The sequence below is a fragment of the Xyrauchen texanus genome, chromosome 40 (assembly GCF_025860055.1).
Source record: "Xyrauchen texanus isolate HMW12.3.18 chromosome 40, RBS_HiC_50CHRs, whole genome shotgun sequence".
Classification (NCBI taxonomy): domain Eukaryota; kingdom Metazoa; phylum Chordata; class Actinopteri; order Cypriniformes; family Catostomidae; genus Xyrauchen; species Xyrauchen texanus.
In genome coordinates this window covers 14,476,289-14,492,121 of record NC_068315.1, presented here as the reverse complement: position 1 = coordinate 14,492,121, position 15,833 = coordinate 14,476,289, and the positions used below count along the sequence as shown (strand labels likewise).

Below are 15,833 nucleotides of genomic sequence, written 5' to 3'. Positions count from 1 at the left end.
TTTATTTGGCCAGCTGGCACTGGGCCATGCCTAAAGGACAATAGCGTAGTGATAAAAGATGGCTCAAGCTGGGTTATGGACACTAAGTCACTCTTGTTGTTTTGTGTCCAAACACTACACCAAGGCCATAAAACTGTAGGATTGTAGGTCACTGAGTTGGTAAATAGACAAGTGTGGCGAGTCTTTGATTCTGCAGGGCAAGAGTGATTAGGACTGCAAGTTATAAGGTAAAGTATCTAAAATAATTTGTAATCAATATTTAAAAAAAAATAAAATAATTGAAGTTAATCGAAACAATGCCATTTTTATACTTTTCTAATTATTTCTCAAATGGCCTCGCGGGCCGGTACGTGTTGGGGCCTGACGTACCCCATCTCTGTCCTCAAGAGGGTTAAAGTTTGGAGCCTGAAGCCCTTTTGAAGGCAGTTGAGTGAAGTGAACCTCATCTTACATTTGGATCACAACTCTGAGCTGAAATAAAACGACACATTCTTTTAATAAAAACTTATTTTGTGCAAATGCATCAAAGGCATGAGAGAAATTCCAGCGTGGGAAAAACAATAATCATTAGTACAGCACCTCCCTCTGCTGGCGATACCAGTTACACACATGTAAGTGCCTTATAAAAGTGCATGTAGAGGAAATGAGGTCCTCTGAAAATGACGTTCTCTGTCTAGAACTCAACCTGAATTATTTCTTAAAGAAAAACAGTGGTGATACGTGTTAAAATCGGTTGTCATACTAATATTTCAGCATGTATTTTAATTTGTATCATCCTCATGCCATCCCAGATGTGTATGACTTTCTTTCTTCTGCTGAAAACTAAAAAGATTTTTAGAAGAATATTTAATCTCTGTAGGTCCACACAATACAAGTGAATGGTGGCCAGAACTTTGAAGCTCCAAAATGCACATAAAGGCAGCATAAAAGTAATCCATACGACTCCAGTGTTTAAATAGATCTCTTCATAAACGATATGATAGGTAAGGGTGAGAAACAGATCAATGTTTAAGTCCTTTTTAATTCTAAATCTCCACTTTCACTTTCACATCCTACTTATTGTGTTTTTGGTGATTCGCATTCTCCGTGCATATCGCCACCTACTGGGCAGGGAGTAAAAAAGGACCTAAATATTTATCTTTTTTCACGTACACATATAATATAGCTTCTGAAGACAATGGATTAAACCACTGGAGTCATATAGATAACTTTTATGCTACATTTTATGTGCGTTTTGAAGCTTCAAAGTTCTGGCCACCATTGCACTTTCACAGAAGTCACTTCTTTTTTCATTTACTTTTGTTATTCAATAAACTATATATTTTGTTGTTATTCAATTTCCTTCAGCATTATAACATTTGAAACATGATACTGAAGGAAATGTATAACATTACTTTTAAGACATAAAATAAAAAGGGGAAAAAATACCAAGGGAAGGTAAAAATATACCAATAAATATAAAGGGTTTAAAAATACATAAATAATTCAAATTAATACTTTGTAAAGAGCAAATGTCTTAATAGCATTTATTTTCAAAAAGTCTCCAATTGAAACAATTTACAACTGTACTTAGTAGAAACCCATAAAGTTTGTTTTTATAAGTAAATTTGCATTTATGAATATGAAATTAGTCACTTCATAAATGAACCGATGACAGTGGAAAACGTCAGAGGAAACGACGTCAAAATGGTTCTCTCCACAAGTGTGGCCGGTATGATCCATATTTTGCCTTCCTCAGATAACTAACGTTTCTTTTCCAGAACTATCCTGTTTTCATAGGCTTAAGACATGATGCTCATTATTTGTGCAGATTAAAATAGTCACGCACATTATTTATTAAATTTCCTCGATAAAAATCCAGCACACTAAATGTAAACATGTCCACGCGTGACGCATGCGCACCGAATCTAAACGCAGTCGTATATTGGGATCAAGCCTGCAAATGGGGGACAGACACCAATAAAAGTAATGCACAAGGTTAATTTCAAACGTATTTGAAATCGCCGGTGTAGAACCCGTAACAATCTAAAACAGGCCATATAGAGTGGATTTAAACGTGCTGTGTTGTGAAAGCGTATTTGTATTTCATCACCTCGTTTGCTAACAGCGGCTAGCTAGCAATGATGAGAATCAAAATGGAGGCGCGTTATGTATTGCTAGCTGAAGTTAAATCATTTATCATTCTTGAATTAAATGAATCATCGCGTTTAGTAAATATATCCACAAGTAGATGTAGTATTAGTTCATTATGCAGTAAATTACGTCTCGCTAGCTAGGGAAGTCCAACCTGCAGAGAGCTGCAGTGATCTGATGTTTATGAACAGGCAATTGATTTCTAGCCTTTAAACAAATAATTTATAAATGGTAGCTGAGAGTATATGGTTGGTTTGTGTTTTATTTGGTGTTTGGTCACCCAGTGGTTTTGTTTAACTTTATAAACTATGTTAAGTTGTTTGCAACGTATAGACAGAAAAGATAAACATTTACTCCCTGCAGACTTCGCATTTCCATTGCATTCAATTATATGCAATCATATGTTTGTGTGTGTCCTATAACATAGAGTCTAATTGAATAAAAAATGCTAAATGTTTATTTTTTTTGCACGTACAGGTCTGCAGACGCACCAATCCTTTCAGACGAGACAGAACAAGTTGATGGGATATAATCAATAAAGGAGCCATGTTTTATAGAGTAGAGTTTTTTCTTCGCCATGAATATGAGACCTGATTGTTTTTCTAAAGAGGGATTATACTCGAATAACCTTGACTTCAATCCATCTCAAACAGGACACCCAGTTAGTGTCCCAAGAGCTTCCACTGTCCTAGAACAAGGAGATCGACCTGGTGACACTTCAAACAACACCAGACAACATCTGATCTTGGACAAGAATCTGGGTGGGAAAGTCGAACGGACTTCATTGCTTCTAAAGCTCGGTAGAGTGTTAGCTGTCGCTTCAGAGGCTGGCTCTGAGGGAACAGAAACACTGTCATCTCAAGCAAAACAAATGGGGGGTGAAGGAACCCCAGTAAAAAGTAAAACTCCACTTGGACAGACCAACTCTATTGATAATAAGCCAGAGTTTGTATCCATGAATTCACATGAGAAGAGTGTGAAAGGGTTAGAAACTATGGGGGCATCTCATGAACATACAGAGGGTAAAAAGTTGAATATGAGGAAGATCACAGGTCATCCTCACACACAAGCCACTTGCCTTAAACAACTACTTCTGCTTCAACTGGACTTGATAGAGCAACAGCAACAACAACTGCAGTCTAAGGACAAGGAAATAGATGAACTCAAATCAGACAGAGACACGGTATGTAAGGTGCATGGTTTGGAAGACGTGGGATACTAGTTACCATCAAGTTTCAGTTATTTCGGTTTGCCTGTGTACACTGAACTTATTGTTGAGCAGTATAACAGTAGGTATAAAATGTGTTTATAGTTTGTAATATCCATACTGGTAATGATTTCTCCATCAGCAGGCTTATAAAATGTGGGTAACACTACAATAATGTTGGATACATTAACATAAGTTAATGCATTAGGTGTCATGAAATAACAATGATCAATACTTTTTGACAGCATTTATTAATTTAAGGGATAGTACATCCAAAATTTTAAATTCTATAATTTACTTACCCTCATGCCATCCCAGATGTCTATGACTTTCTTTCATCTGTAATACTCAAGCAAACATTTTTGTAAGAATATTTCAGCTCTGTAGATCCATACAGTGCAAGTGAATGTGGCCAAAATTTTTAAGCTACAAAAAGTATTTAAAGGTAGCGTAAACTTAATTCATACAACTCCAGTGTTTAAATCCATGTCTTCAGAAACAATATGATAGGTGTGGGTGAGAAACATATATATATATATAATGTCCTTTTCACCATAAATGTCCACTTTCACATTCTTATTTTTGTCAATTTACATTCTTTGTACACATTGCCACCTAGGAGGAGAATTACAAGTAAATTCCCACTCTTTTCATTTTGCATTTAAACACTGGAGTCATATGAATTACTTTTACGCTGCCTTTGTGCTTTTTGTAGCTTCAAAATTCTGGCCAACATTAACTTGCATTATATTGAACAACAGAGATGAGATATTTTTATAAAAATCTTTGTTTGAGTTCTACAGAAGTCGTAGACATCTGGGATGGCATGGTGTAAATTTTTGGTTGAACTATCACTTTAATTTATTAATGTACTATTCGTCTTTGTTTATTCATGGTATTTCTTAGTGTGTTAATGCATAAAGTTGAGTTCGTTAAAGGGATTGTTCACCCAAAAATTAAATTGTCTTAATTTACTCACCCGTATGTTGTTACAACCTGTTAGCCTTTTTTTTTCTTCTGCGGAATACGAGATTATTAGCAGAATGATAGCCTGAGTCACCATTCACTTTCAGTTTTTCCATACAATGAAAGTGAATGGTGACTCAGGCTAGCATTCTGCTAAATATTTTATTTTATGTTTCTCTGAAGATAGCAAAAATCACAGGTTTGGAACAATGTAAGGGTGAGTAAATGATGTAGTTTTTATTTTTAGGAAAATTGACCCTTTAAAAATGTATTAGTATTTGTAGAAATTAACATTAACCAATAAACAAGATTAACAAGTACTGTAAAATATTTTTAATTGTCAGTTCATGTTAACTAGTCCATTATCTAACGTTATCTTATATGACCTTATTGTAAATTGTTAGCCCTTTTTTTTTTTTTTTTTTTTTTATAATATATTTGCTATTTTACCTGTCTTGAAACAGTTGCTTGCCCGTATTGAGAGGATGGAACGGCGTTTGCAGTTGTTAAGTAAGGAACCACGTGACAAGAGGCTCTTTCAGCCATTAGAGAGATGGGTCCCTGATTCAGAAGACTTTTGGGAATCCGATTTGGGGGATAGCCCGCAGACTCCAACATCCAAGTCACTTCAGTTGAATCAAAGTGGCAAGATGCAAAAGAGGTAACAAATGGGAAATTCACCAGTCAGTCTCCCTCTCCTGTTTTCAATCACTCATTCTGTCTTGTGGCTTGACTGATTTGACCTGTAAATATTCTGTCTAGGAAGTTCAACTTCTTAGATGCTAAGATGCAGAGGTCAAGAGGTAAGGCCACAAGATTGACCCCCCAAAAATTAGAGACAGGAGAGACATCACCATGTCAGCATGACTTGCGAAACAAAGAGCCCCAAGAGAAGATGAGCTTTGGGAAATCGAGCGGACAGATGGATCTGCATCCAGAGGGAGAAGATAGTAAAGAAACTGAAGATCTCCCATACTTGACCACGACCGAGATGTACCTGTGCTGCTGGCATCAGCCTCCAGCCTCTCCATTGCAGGAACCGTCTCCAAAGAAAGAGGAGGATGTTGCAAGTAAGTGATTGGCTCAAGTATGTTTTCATGTGAGTTTACTTATTCTAATGCCAAAAATATTTTTCAGTTCCATCCTGGAGAGAAATTGACATGGAACCCCTGTGTGAGGAGGATGCCTTTGACATACCTGAGGTAAGAGTAATTCATTCATACACACTCTTCCACATAAACCCAAGTGTGAATTTCACTGCTAACCCTGTATTTTCTTTATCCTGTAGAATCTTGATGATACCGTTTTTCTGAAACGCCACGCAAAGCTAGAACTGGATGAGAAGAGACGAAAAAGGTGAGTTATTTCTCGCATAGAGATGTTTGTGGCGTCAACCCTTTGTATTGCTTTCAGTTAATTTACTTGACTGTTCATGTATGCTTATCTTTCTCCTGTCAGATGGGACATTCAGAGAATACGTGAACAGCGTATGCTTCATAGACTGCAGCAGCGCATGGAGAAGAAAAAGATGAATGTTCAGGAAAGCGAGCCCGAATTGTCCTCGTTTTATCCTGATGTTGACAGTGGTATGTCCCTTCTACATTCAAACATATTATTTTGATTACTTCTTTTTGCATTTTATGCATTTAGGAACAAATAAAGCTGGTATTTGATAACATTTGACTGATTCTGTTTCCTTCACCGTACAGTGGAGGCCATTGAAATCACACCATTTCTGCCAGTAGTGGCCTTTGGTCATCCTTTGCCCAATTTGCCTGCACAGTAAGTTAATTTCTCCTTCAAATATATCTTAAGTCAAGTAAAAGTTTAGGTGAAGTGTGAAAATTCTGCATCACTAGCATCACCAAATGTAATTGCAAAAAATAATAATCCATCTGCAGTCGTATGGCCAAACAGATAATCCTGACCCAAACATACAGTAATGTTTTCAAGTCAACGCTATATTGGGTTGCTATATTGATCCAAATGTTTGGGATGCTTTGCAACATTTTGGTTACAATTTCAAATTAGATAGATGATCTCACTGCATAATTAGTTGGGATAGGATTAAGTAACATTTAAAAAATTGCACACATCACCTATAACTGGCTTGAAGTGTTGAATCATATGACAATCAAAAGGCATATTGATCATGTCAGTCCACTTTTGTTTTCTGCAGAAACTTCGAGCTGCCATGGCTTGACGAAAAAAGTCGGTGTCGTATTGAAAATCAGAAAAAGACTCCCCATCGAACCTGTCGGAAATGAGTCACAGATTTTGTGCATGTTTCCAAGTTGAATGCTACATGGATGAGCAAAGCCGGGTTTGATCAGTCAGGTGACAAGATATTTGCCCATCATTATAGTCTAGTGTCAGTCCGCTATCTGCTGGCAGAGACTGTTTAGGCTAGAATGAAATGGCAGCATTGCAGTGATGTTATCATGCTATGTTGCCAAGACTATAAAGCACCAACTGCCCTGTTAACTGCAGTTTTAGGCCACATCCTCACTTATACATTTTCAGTTCCTTAACATCATCGTTTTCCAAAGTGTGAGGTTATGGAGAGCGTTTTTGTTGTGGGTGAGAGGCTTAAATGTATCAAAATCAATGCGTTTTTCAAACAGAAACGTATGAGTGTGGACGCGTGTTAGTTTGCACACAATCAGTGTGCGGTCTTTACTGATTTAGGCTTTTACCTGTAGTCCTGTTCTGTGAATTATCACTGAGGCTAAGTGATATTGGTTGTGCAGGCTCTGCTGCAAATAATGTTTTAATGTGCACTAAACTGTGGTAAAGGAGTATTGATGCACATTTGCATGTATGCCTCAATATATTTGTGTTGAGAATGGCTTTAAAGAGCTTGTTTTGTTTTAAAAATGGTAATTATGCATGAATGTCTTAATGAAACCTAAAAATGTACATATTTTTGTAAACATAGCATAGCCATTTAGAAGTTGGCAGGATTAGGAAGAGGATGCTAATATGTTTAAGGATGCTCTGGTGTATAAGAGTAGCAAACATTTTTATATTACCATCTAGGTGTATGCTGGAGGTCTGCATATCTCAGTTTGGCATCCCTTGCAGATTTAAGAACAATTATAAGGAACCTTAATGTTATTTTTTGGATTGATTAGTTGGTCTGTTGCTGTAATGTTTAATGTACCGGAACCTTCTTGTTGGAAAAAAAACATACATTTTATACACAGATTTTCCTCAAGTCTCAACAATGCCCAAGATTTTGCTAATCTGTATTAATTTTGGATAAACTGTGTGCCTAATGGGATTAATTTTAGGTTATTTGTGTTAATTTCTTATAGATATTCCTGTTCAAATTGTAAAGATTTTTTATGTTCTATTTTCGCATAAATGTGTTGATCTTGTTAGTGCAACATACATCCAGAAGTTTTTTGTTTCTTCCCCTGAATGTGTACATCTGGACCACTGTAAATAGCTTTAATGACACATACCAGCTATAAATAAGTCAAATGTTGCTGTTATTTTTTTATTTAATGTCAGAATGTTTTAAGTCGAGTATAGATGATATATTGATAGCATTATTTACAAAATAAGAATTTTTGTTTTTCAAAAAAATAAAATAAAATGCACTCTATGATTTCATTATTGACTTACTCGATTTTTTATGTTTTGTGTGTCCATGTTTGTTCTGTGTAGTATGTTTTATTTAATTTTTGCAATTAATTTAGCACTTGCCATTATATGGGTGTGGAATCGGTCATTATGAGATCAAAATGAGAACTTGAGACAAAGACTTCATGAAGCATCATGTTATATGCATATACACTTGCTGAGCACTTCATTAGGAACACTATTGTCCTAATAAAGTGCTCCACGTGATCTGCTGTTGTAGCCTATCTGCTTTAAGGTTCAACGTGTTATGCATTCTGAGATGCTATTTTTCTCACCACAATTGTACAGAGCGGTTATCTGAGTTAACGTAGCCTTTGTCAGTTTGAACCGGTCTGGTCATTCTCTGTTGACCTCTCCTTACCAAGGTATTTCCGTCCACAGAACTGCCCCTTACTGGTTGTTTTTTTGTTTTTGGCACCATTTGGATTAAATTCTAGGGTTGTATGTTAAAATCCCAGGAGATCAGCAGTTACAGAAATACTCAAACCAGCCTGTCTGGCACCAACAATCATTCCATGGTTGGGATTATTTAGATCACTTTTGTCCCCATTCTGATGGTTGATATGAACATTAACCCATATCTGCATGATTTTATTCATTGCAATGCTGCCACATGATTGGCTATTAGATAATCACATGAATAGGTGTGCAGGTGTACCTAATAAAGTGCTCAGTGAGTGTATAAATTCTTAGTTTTGATTCCTCTAAAGATAAATACTTACAGTATACTGTATATAAAAATATATAAATGTGAATTTGTATGTATTAATCACATCTTTGTATACAAAAATATACGAAACATTTTGTATTTTTTCTCAACTCAGATTAGCAGTGAAACCAGATTACCAAACCAATTTTAATTGCAGGCATTGAGTTGAGATGGAATTCAATCATTTAATCTTACAAACTTTTGCTTGATATCAGAAAATAATATAAAACTAATCAAATTGTCATGATCAAACTTAACTGATGTAGATCTCAAAAATGTAGTTCTATGATTTTTCTCGAAAGTTGCCATCATACATTGAGAGAGGTTCTGTGAATTGAAAGATGAACTATTGTCATGATGTGTAATGACAGTTTGTGTGAAATAAGTCTTGTCATATAAATAATGTAACAATGAAACCAATATTGTGGTCCTACAAATAGGCTTCATGTATATCTTAATGCAAAATATAATAGATTTTTTTCTTTTGATTTTGAGCAAAATATAACAGACCTTTCTCTCCGAGATTCCTAATTACCGCACAATCTGATATTCAATCTGCTGTTGTAAAACAAACATCAAATTAAAAAATATCAGTCACTTCACTTCATGGTAAATTTGAAAAAATGTTTATTGAAAAAACAAAAAAGCAAAATAAATCATTTTTCAAAATATACCACCTCTTTATGATTCACAATGAGATAAATACAGATAATATTTATTCTCTACTTTTAATATGTCTTAAGACTTAAAAACTAGCATTGGGAGACAGCCTCCATGATTTTTTTATGAAATGACAATTTATTTTGAGATGTGGTCTCTTGCAAACTAAAGGGATAGTTCACCAAAAAAATTGTAATTCTCTCATTTACTCATCCTTATGCCAACCCAGATGTGTGTAACTTTCTTCTGCTGAACACAAAGAAAGATTTTTAGAAGAATATCTCAGCTTTGTAGGTCCTCACAATGCAAGTGCATGGGTACCAAAATTGTGAAGCTCTTTATGTGAAAAAAAAGAACATTAAACAATCTTAATAAAGAACATATGTCAATCTGTTTCTCAACCACACCTATCATATCGCTTCTGAAGACATGGATATAATCACTGGAGTCATTTGGATTTCTTTTATATGGCCTTTATGTGCTTTTTGAACTTCAACATTTTGGCATGAGGCGAATAAATGATGGGTGAACTATCCACTTAAGCTTTTATGAAGAACAGGCCAGGGTGTTGGGATCAGAGATTCAATCACTCTGAGAATCAAATACACTACAGGTCAAAAGTTTTGAAACACTTGACTAAACATTTTCTCATGATCTTCAAAATAATTTGATCTGAAGGTGTATGATTAAATGTTTGAAATTAGATTTGTAGACAAAAATATAATTATCACCATATTAATTTCATTACAAATCTAATGTTTTATATATAAAAAAAAAATAATAAAATTGACGACTTGGACCAAATAATAAAGAAAAGGAGCCAATAAGTGCCCAACAAAGATGGGAACTCCTTCAATACTGTTTAAAAAGCAACCCAGGGTGATGCCTCAAGAAGTTTGTTGAGAAAATGTGAAGGGTGAACATGCTAAAATATAACACAGTTATGATTTATTTTGGATTTTGTTTAGTCACGATATAATTCCCATTGTTCAATTTATGTTATTCCATAGTTTTGATGACTTCACTATTATTCTAAAATATGAAAAAAAAAATTATATATATATATATATATATAAAATTAAGAATGAGTAAGTTTCAAAACTTTTGACCGTTAGAGTATAAACCACCACTTTTATTATACACGTTTCACTGAAAGATCAAGATTAAAATATAATTAGCAGAGATCACGATATTACAATGGCACAGGTATTTCAAAGAGGGTACTCCTTGGTCCCTTTATATAGAGAGATTTAAAAACTCCAGTGGCTACATTTTACACCATTTATATAAAAGTTCAGTATCACTATCCATATTTATTATTTATTTAAGAGATGATGTCATAAACCATTTTTAGACTAATTCAATATTTAGTGTTAATATTCCTTAAAAGTTAGGTTAGAACTTTTGTCTGATGCATTGCATCTTCATTTGGGTTACTTGTTTGGCAGAGAAACATTTATACAGCAGCATGTCCAGTATCATTAGAAGAGACAGAAAACGACAGGGATGCAGATAGGCATCTAATATCAGAAAAACAAACAAAACAAAACAGACTGCATCCACATACTCCACATTCCTCCCTCTTTTCTTTGCATCAGTCTAAATTTCAGTAAAGCGAATTTTGCACAAACATTTCTGCATATATAAAAAGTCTTTACTAAAAGTCGTTTTATTCTCAGTCTCTTCTGAGGTTATTCAGCCTCTCCTCCAGGTCAGCATCAGCATCTGCCAGAGTAGGCTGAGGTTCAGCTTTCTTCCCAGTTGCAACTGAGAGATTTCCTCCAGTAGCAGGCAGGTCTGTTTGAATTAATTGACAAAGGCAATATGTGAAGCTCTTGAGGATCACTGCAATCTTATATGCATAGTAACTGTAATAATATTTTTTTCCTTACTTGAAAGTTCATCAGAAAGTGTCAGACCCAGCTCATCCAGAACTTGAGATACAACAGCATCACTGCATTCAAAGCAAACACATTGCATGTCAGGAGACTGCTGTCTAATAGGTATATACTGGGTATCTCCAGGTTAAGACTTTAATAAATTAATTCAAGCTCTCACCTCTCCTCTTCATCATCTTCATCTCCCATTGCATCATCGATTGCATCATTCATCATCTCCTCCTTCATGTCCATTATTTCACTTTGGCGCTCAAACTCCATCATGATCTTTTGAATCTGTGGTAACTTCAGCTGCATTGAGATAAACAGGCATCCATTTAAACAACTGCATTTTAATACCAGTGATCTGTTTTCTGTTGACAAGAGAAATAAAGATTGAAACACACTTAATGAACAGAGAGTTATACCTGTCTGTTCATGGTGGCCATAGCTTTGGTGACTCCTTTCATAGCTTGTGCCATGCTGTTGTTTGATTTCAGCGTTTGGATTTTAAGGCTGACAGCTTGAATATTGGCTCTCATCATGATGAATTTCTTAACGTACCGCCTTGTACGAACCAAGTCCTTAGCCATGATCTTAACAGCATCCTGTCATAAAAAGAATATTATTTACACTTAAGCAACACTTAATGTGGACGTATCAACAACAGTGACACAAAAGACACATGGATGTCCAATGAAAAAAAAACTACCATCTGTCCTTGTTTGGCCATTTTCTTAATGTCAGCAATTATTTTCTTTTCCTGTTGCTCCATTCTCTGGCGTTCTCTGTCTAGATCTCTCATGGCTCGAGTCAGTGCTCTCTGATTTTGTCTGAGCATCTCCTCCGGAGTCTTTCTTTTTCCAAATATGAACTCCATCTGACATGACCAAATGAGAAAATATATATGAGATCTGACTGTTTGGAGTTCTTTTGGTCTAAAATTCTTAAGGATTAGTTTCCTTACTCTCCTAAAACACATTTAAATGAGCAAACATGTCCAAACCAGATAACCAAAGGTTTCTTGCCACTATAGATGGAAGATTAGGTCACATAAAAGGAATTCAGGTTTACGCAGGTGACTGAATGACAGTGACTCACAGGCATGTGGTACTATGACATCATAATTTGAGATATACACTGCTAATTGCAATGAAACAGGCCCTTTAGCTCAATAAGAATTGAATTGCTAGAACAGCAATAATACAGCAGGGCTAGACATTAAGCATTGTCATGTGCTTGTCCTTTGGACAAGTAAACTGGTCATTCCCTTTTCTGAGTAAAAAAGTTACTTGTCCGGAGAAAAATAAAAGCCTCCATCACAATTATTAAAGCTAGTAGGGATCACATTAAGGAAACAGTGCAGAAAGACGTTTAAATTATTACTCGCCCTCAAGCCTGTATGAATTTATCTCTTCTGAGGAACACAAACTTCGATTTTTGACAGAATGTTAGTCACAGTCAATATTCACTGTCACTGCATATATAGTCAATAATAGTAAATGTGACAGACACTAACATTCTTTCACATTATTTCCAAGGAAGATAATTTTGATAGGTTTGGAATTACATGAAGGTGAGTAATGATGACAGAATTTTTGGTAACACTTTACAATAAGGTTCCATTCAAGGTGCACTCAGTAACTTTTGTCTTTGTGTCACCTTGAACTTACACTGACATCTTGTGGCTTTGTTGCAGCATCATTTAAAATCAATATTTTTCAGTTTCAGATTACATTGTAGAAATGTATTGTTCATAGTCAGCCATGATTACTTTAATCAGAGAGTGAAAGTGTCAAATAACAGGATGGTTACTGAAATTAAGCGAGTAGTATGCGGCTGGTCATGTGATTCTAACATGGCAGCCCCCATGTGCGGACCCTCTCCATGTAGAATAAAACAGCTTTTGTAAGGTTACTGATATGACTGGAGTCTTTATTTTAATGTAAGTGGTCATGATTTCCTACATATAATGCAAAATTACAAGTCATGTCTTTATGAGCGAAACTTTTTTTTTTATGAGGAAATAATTACTGAGAGCACCTTTCATTAACATTAGATAATGCATTGGCTATTATGAACTTTACAATGAACAATATATTTTAAAGCATTTATTAATCTGTCAATGTTAGTTCCTAAAGAAATACAATTATTCAATTGTTGTAAGTGTTTCTCTACACTCTACAGATGGTGGCACAACACGGTTTTGCCTTTTCTGCCTTTCTTGCTGTATTATAAGGGAGCGCCACGATACAACGACACAAAATATCGCTCCAACCATTGCGCTTGCAATGAAGACATCTTTGTCCGTTTATAAACAGGAGTGATAGTTTTATTGCATCGCTCGCTTAAAGAGACGCGGTAAAACACCATTCGCGTGTCCAGTTAACAGGTTTATATACATTAATATATGTAGCATAAGGTTCACTGAAAGTGCGCGTCCCCACTGCGCACGCTCACAAGCTGCGTTCACACTGCCAGCTACTTTGTCGCTAGTGGTGTGTATGGAGACTAACAGCACTGTTTCTTTTAAATTAATATTATTAATAAAATATTAAGATCACCCCTATTCAACCATGTTTTAAAAGTAAATTGGATAAAAAAGATTAATCAAAAATACAGACTCTATATGGAACAGATTTCCTAATTTTGTTTTTAATAAAATTGGAGGAATTTAATTTTTTTAACAGTGCCCCTTCTCAATTGGTAAACCACCCATTACATTAGCAAGATTTCACCTATCAGGCCTTACTGTCATGGCTATATACATGGATAATTTTTCACCTCATCGTTGTTTTATTTGGGATAATTAAAATATTACTTTCAGAAATAAATCATTATTTTTTGAGAGATGGTATTTAAATAATATCTAGATTTTGAACCAATTGATAGATGTCAATGGTCAGTTTTATTCTTTTTCAGAATGCTCCAGAAAATCAGATTTTGGGGTGTCATTAAAAAGAGTATAATATTGTAGTCAATGCTGTTCCTAGTGGTATACAAATTATTCTGAAAGGAGAGCAAACCTATAATCCTATTTCTCTAAATAACACTTCTATTTCAATAGAAGGAATTCTTATTACTAATGTCAAATTCAGTAACCACTTTGTTCACAATCATATCAACAGAAAATCTATTCCAGCATCTTCCTTTCAATGGATGATTATATACAGTGTTAATTGGAATTTGGTCTGGTCTCTTCCCCATAAATAATAAAGAAATAATATAGAAGAAGTCATGTTTAAAATATTACATAGATGCTACCCTTGTAATAGCAGACTCCATAAGTATATTCAAAATATTGAGAAGAAATGCACTTTCTGTGACATAGAAGAGACGATTGCTCATCTTTTTAGTGAATGTCTTTGTGTTAAATCCTTTTGGAACGAGCTTTGTACGTATCTCTCAGAAAAAACAAATGTCAAAATATGTATAAACACTTATAATATTATTTTTCTTTATAACAACGCAAATTCTCGTATCCAGTACATTGTTAATCTCTTTATTATACTTGGTAAATTTTTTATACACAAATGCAAATTTTTGGGTAAGAATCCGCTGCTGTCACTTTTTCTGGTAGACTATAACTTCTATGTTTTGTCTTTGATGGGCATAGAAAAAACCTTGAAAAGTAAAAAAAAAAAATGCTTTCATCACCTTATTAACCTTTTATAGTTTTTTTTTTTTTTTTCTCCCTCTGGCTTTTTTATTTTATAATTATTGTATATTTTTACCGTTCTTGTTGACACAATTTCATGTAAGACGTTTGGCATGAAAAAAAATCACGTGATCTCTACCATATTTTCTCGTACTGGGCATCCTGTCCGGTCGGGCAAGTAAATTTCCACTTGTCCAGGACAAGCGTTAATGTTGAGCCCAGTCCAGGCTCAAACTTTAAATGATTACATATTAACGGCTACATGTCCTTTCATAACCCGATTGGTTCTTCCCCCAAATATGAAGAATAAACTCATTTGTTTAAAATGAGCTCAGCATAAATAGAAACCTGGGAGGCCTCCGACCCTACATCATTCTCGGCTTTACCTTGACTTTTCTTTATGTGGAAAACGTCCACCAGAGATATCCTCAGCTGTTCAGGCCAGATACCACGCCGCAGTTTGTTTCTTCAACTTATTAAAAGTTACTGTTCGTCGATCCACCCGATTGTTTTCCCCACTCTTACTTCCGCATGTGAATGTCAATACTTCCTTTGTGTAAATTTACGTCACAGGATATGCGTCAAAAAATAATTTTCAATAAATCCAAATGCCCCCAGCGTAATAAAATGTAATATATATTACTTCACCGAATAACTATTTTTATAATATATATATATATATATATATATATATATATATATATATATATATATATATATATATATATATATATATATATATATATATATATATATATATATATATATATATATATATATATATATATATATATATATATATATATATATATAAATACCCCCAACGTTATACCTTACTGTATATTATAGTTGACACACAGGGAGAAAATATTATTTATTTGATTGTTTATTTATATTAAAAAATGATTCCTCTCTTTTTCAAGTTAAACATTGCTATTCTGTAATATGACTTTTTTCTGAATATGCAAACTGTCA

General features: G+C 34.6%; 2 protein-coding genes across 2 annotated transcripts; one reads left to right on the top strand and one right to left on the bottom strand.

The window, feature by feature from the left end:
- Positions 1-1,776: 1,776 nt before the first annotated feature.
- Positions 1,777-7,906, top strand: msl1b (MSL complex subunit 1b). Its single transcript, XM_052112512.1, has 9 exons — positions 1,777-1,965; positions 2,611-3,316; positions 4,771-4,967; positions 5,069-5,376; positions 5,444-5,508; positions 5,595-5,662; positions 5,765-5,892; positions 6,016-6,088; positions 6,486-7,906. Exons 2-9 carry the CDS (start codon positions 2,711-2,713, stop codon positions 6,571-6,573), a joined length of 1,533 nt encoding a protein of 510 aa, XP_051968472.1. The 5' UTR covers positions 1,777-1,965; positions 2,611-2,710; the 3' UTR covers positions 6,574-7,906.
- Positions 7,907-9,273: 1,367 nt separating this feature from the next.
- Positions 9,274-15,403, bottom strand: LOC127633437 (charged multivesicular body protein 2a-like). The gene is made up of 6 exons (XM_052112526.1): positions 15,245-15,403; positions 11,913-12,080; positions 11,629-11,808; positions 11,382-11,512; positions 11,216-11,277; positions 9,274-11,120 (listed from the first exon to the last, which is right to left on the bottom strand). The coding sequence occupies exons 2-6, from the start codon at positions 12,078-12,080 to the stop codon at positions 10,999-11,001; spliced, it is 663 nt and encodes a 220-aa protein (XP_051968486.1). The 5' UTR covers positions 15,245-15,403; the 3' UTR covers positions 9,274-10,998.
- Between the last annotated feature and the right edge of the window lie 430 nt (positions 15,404-15,833).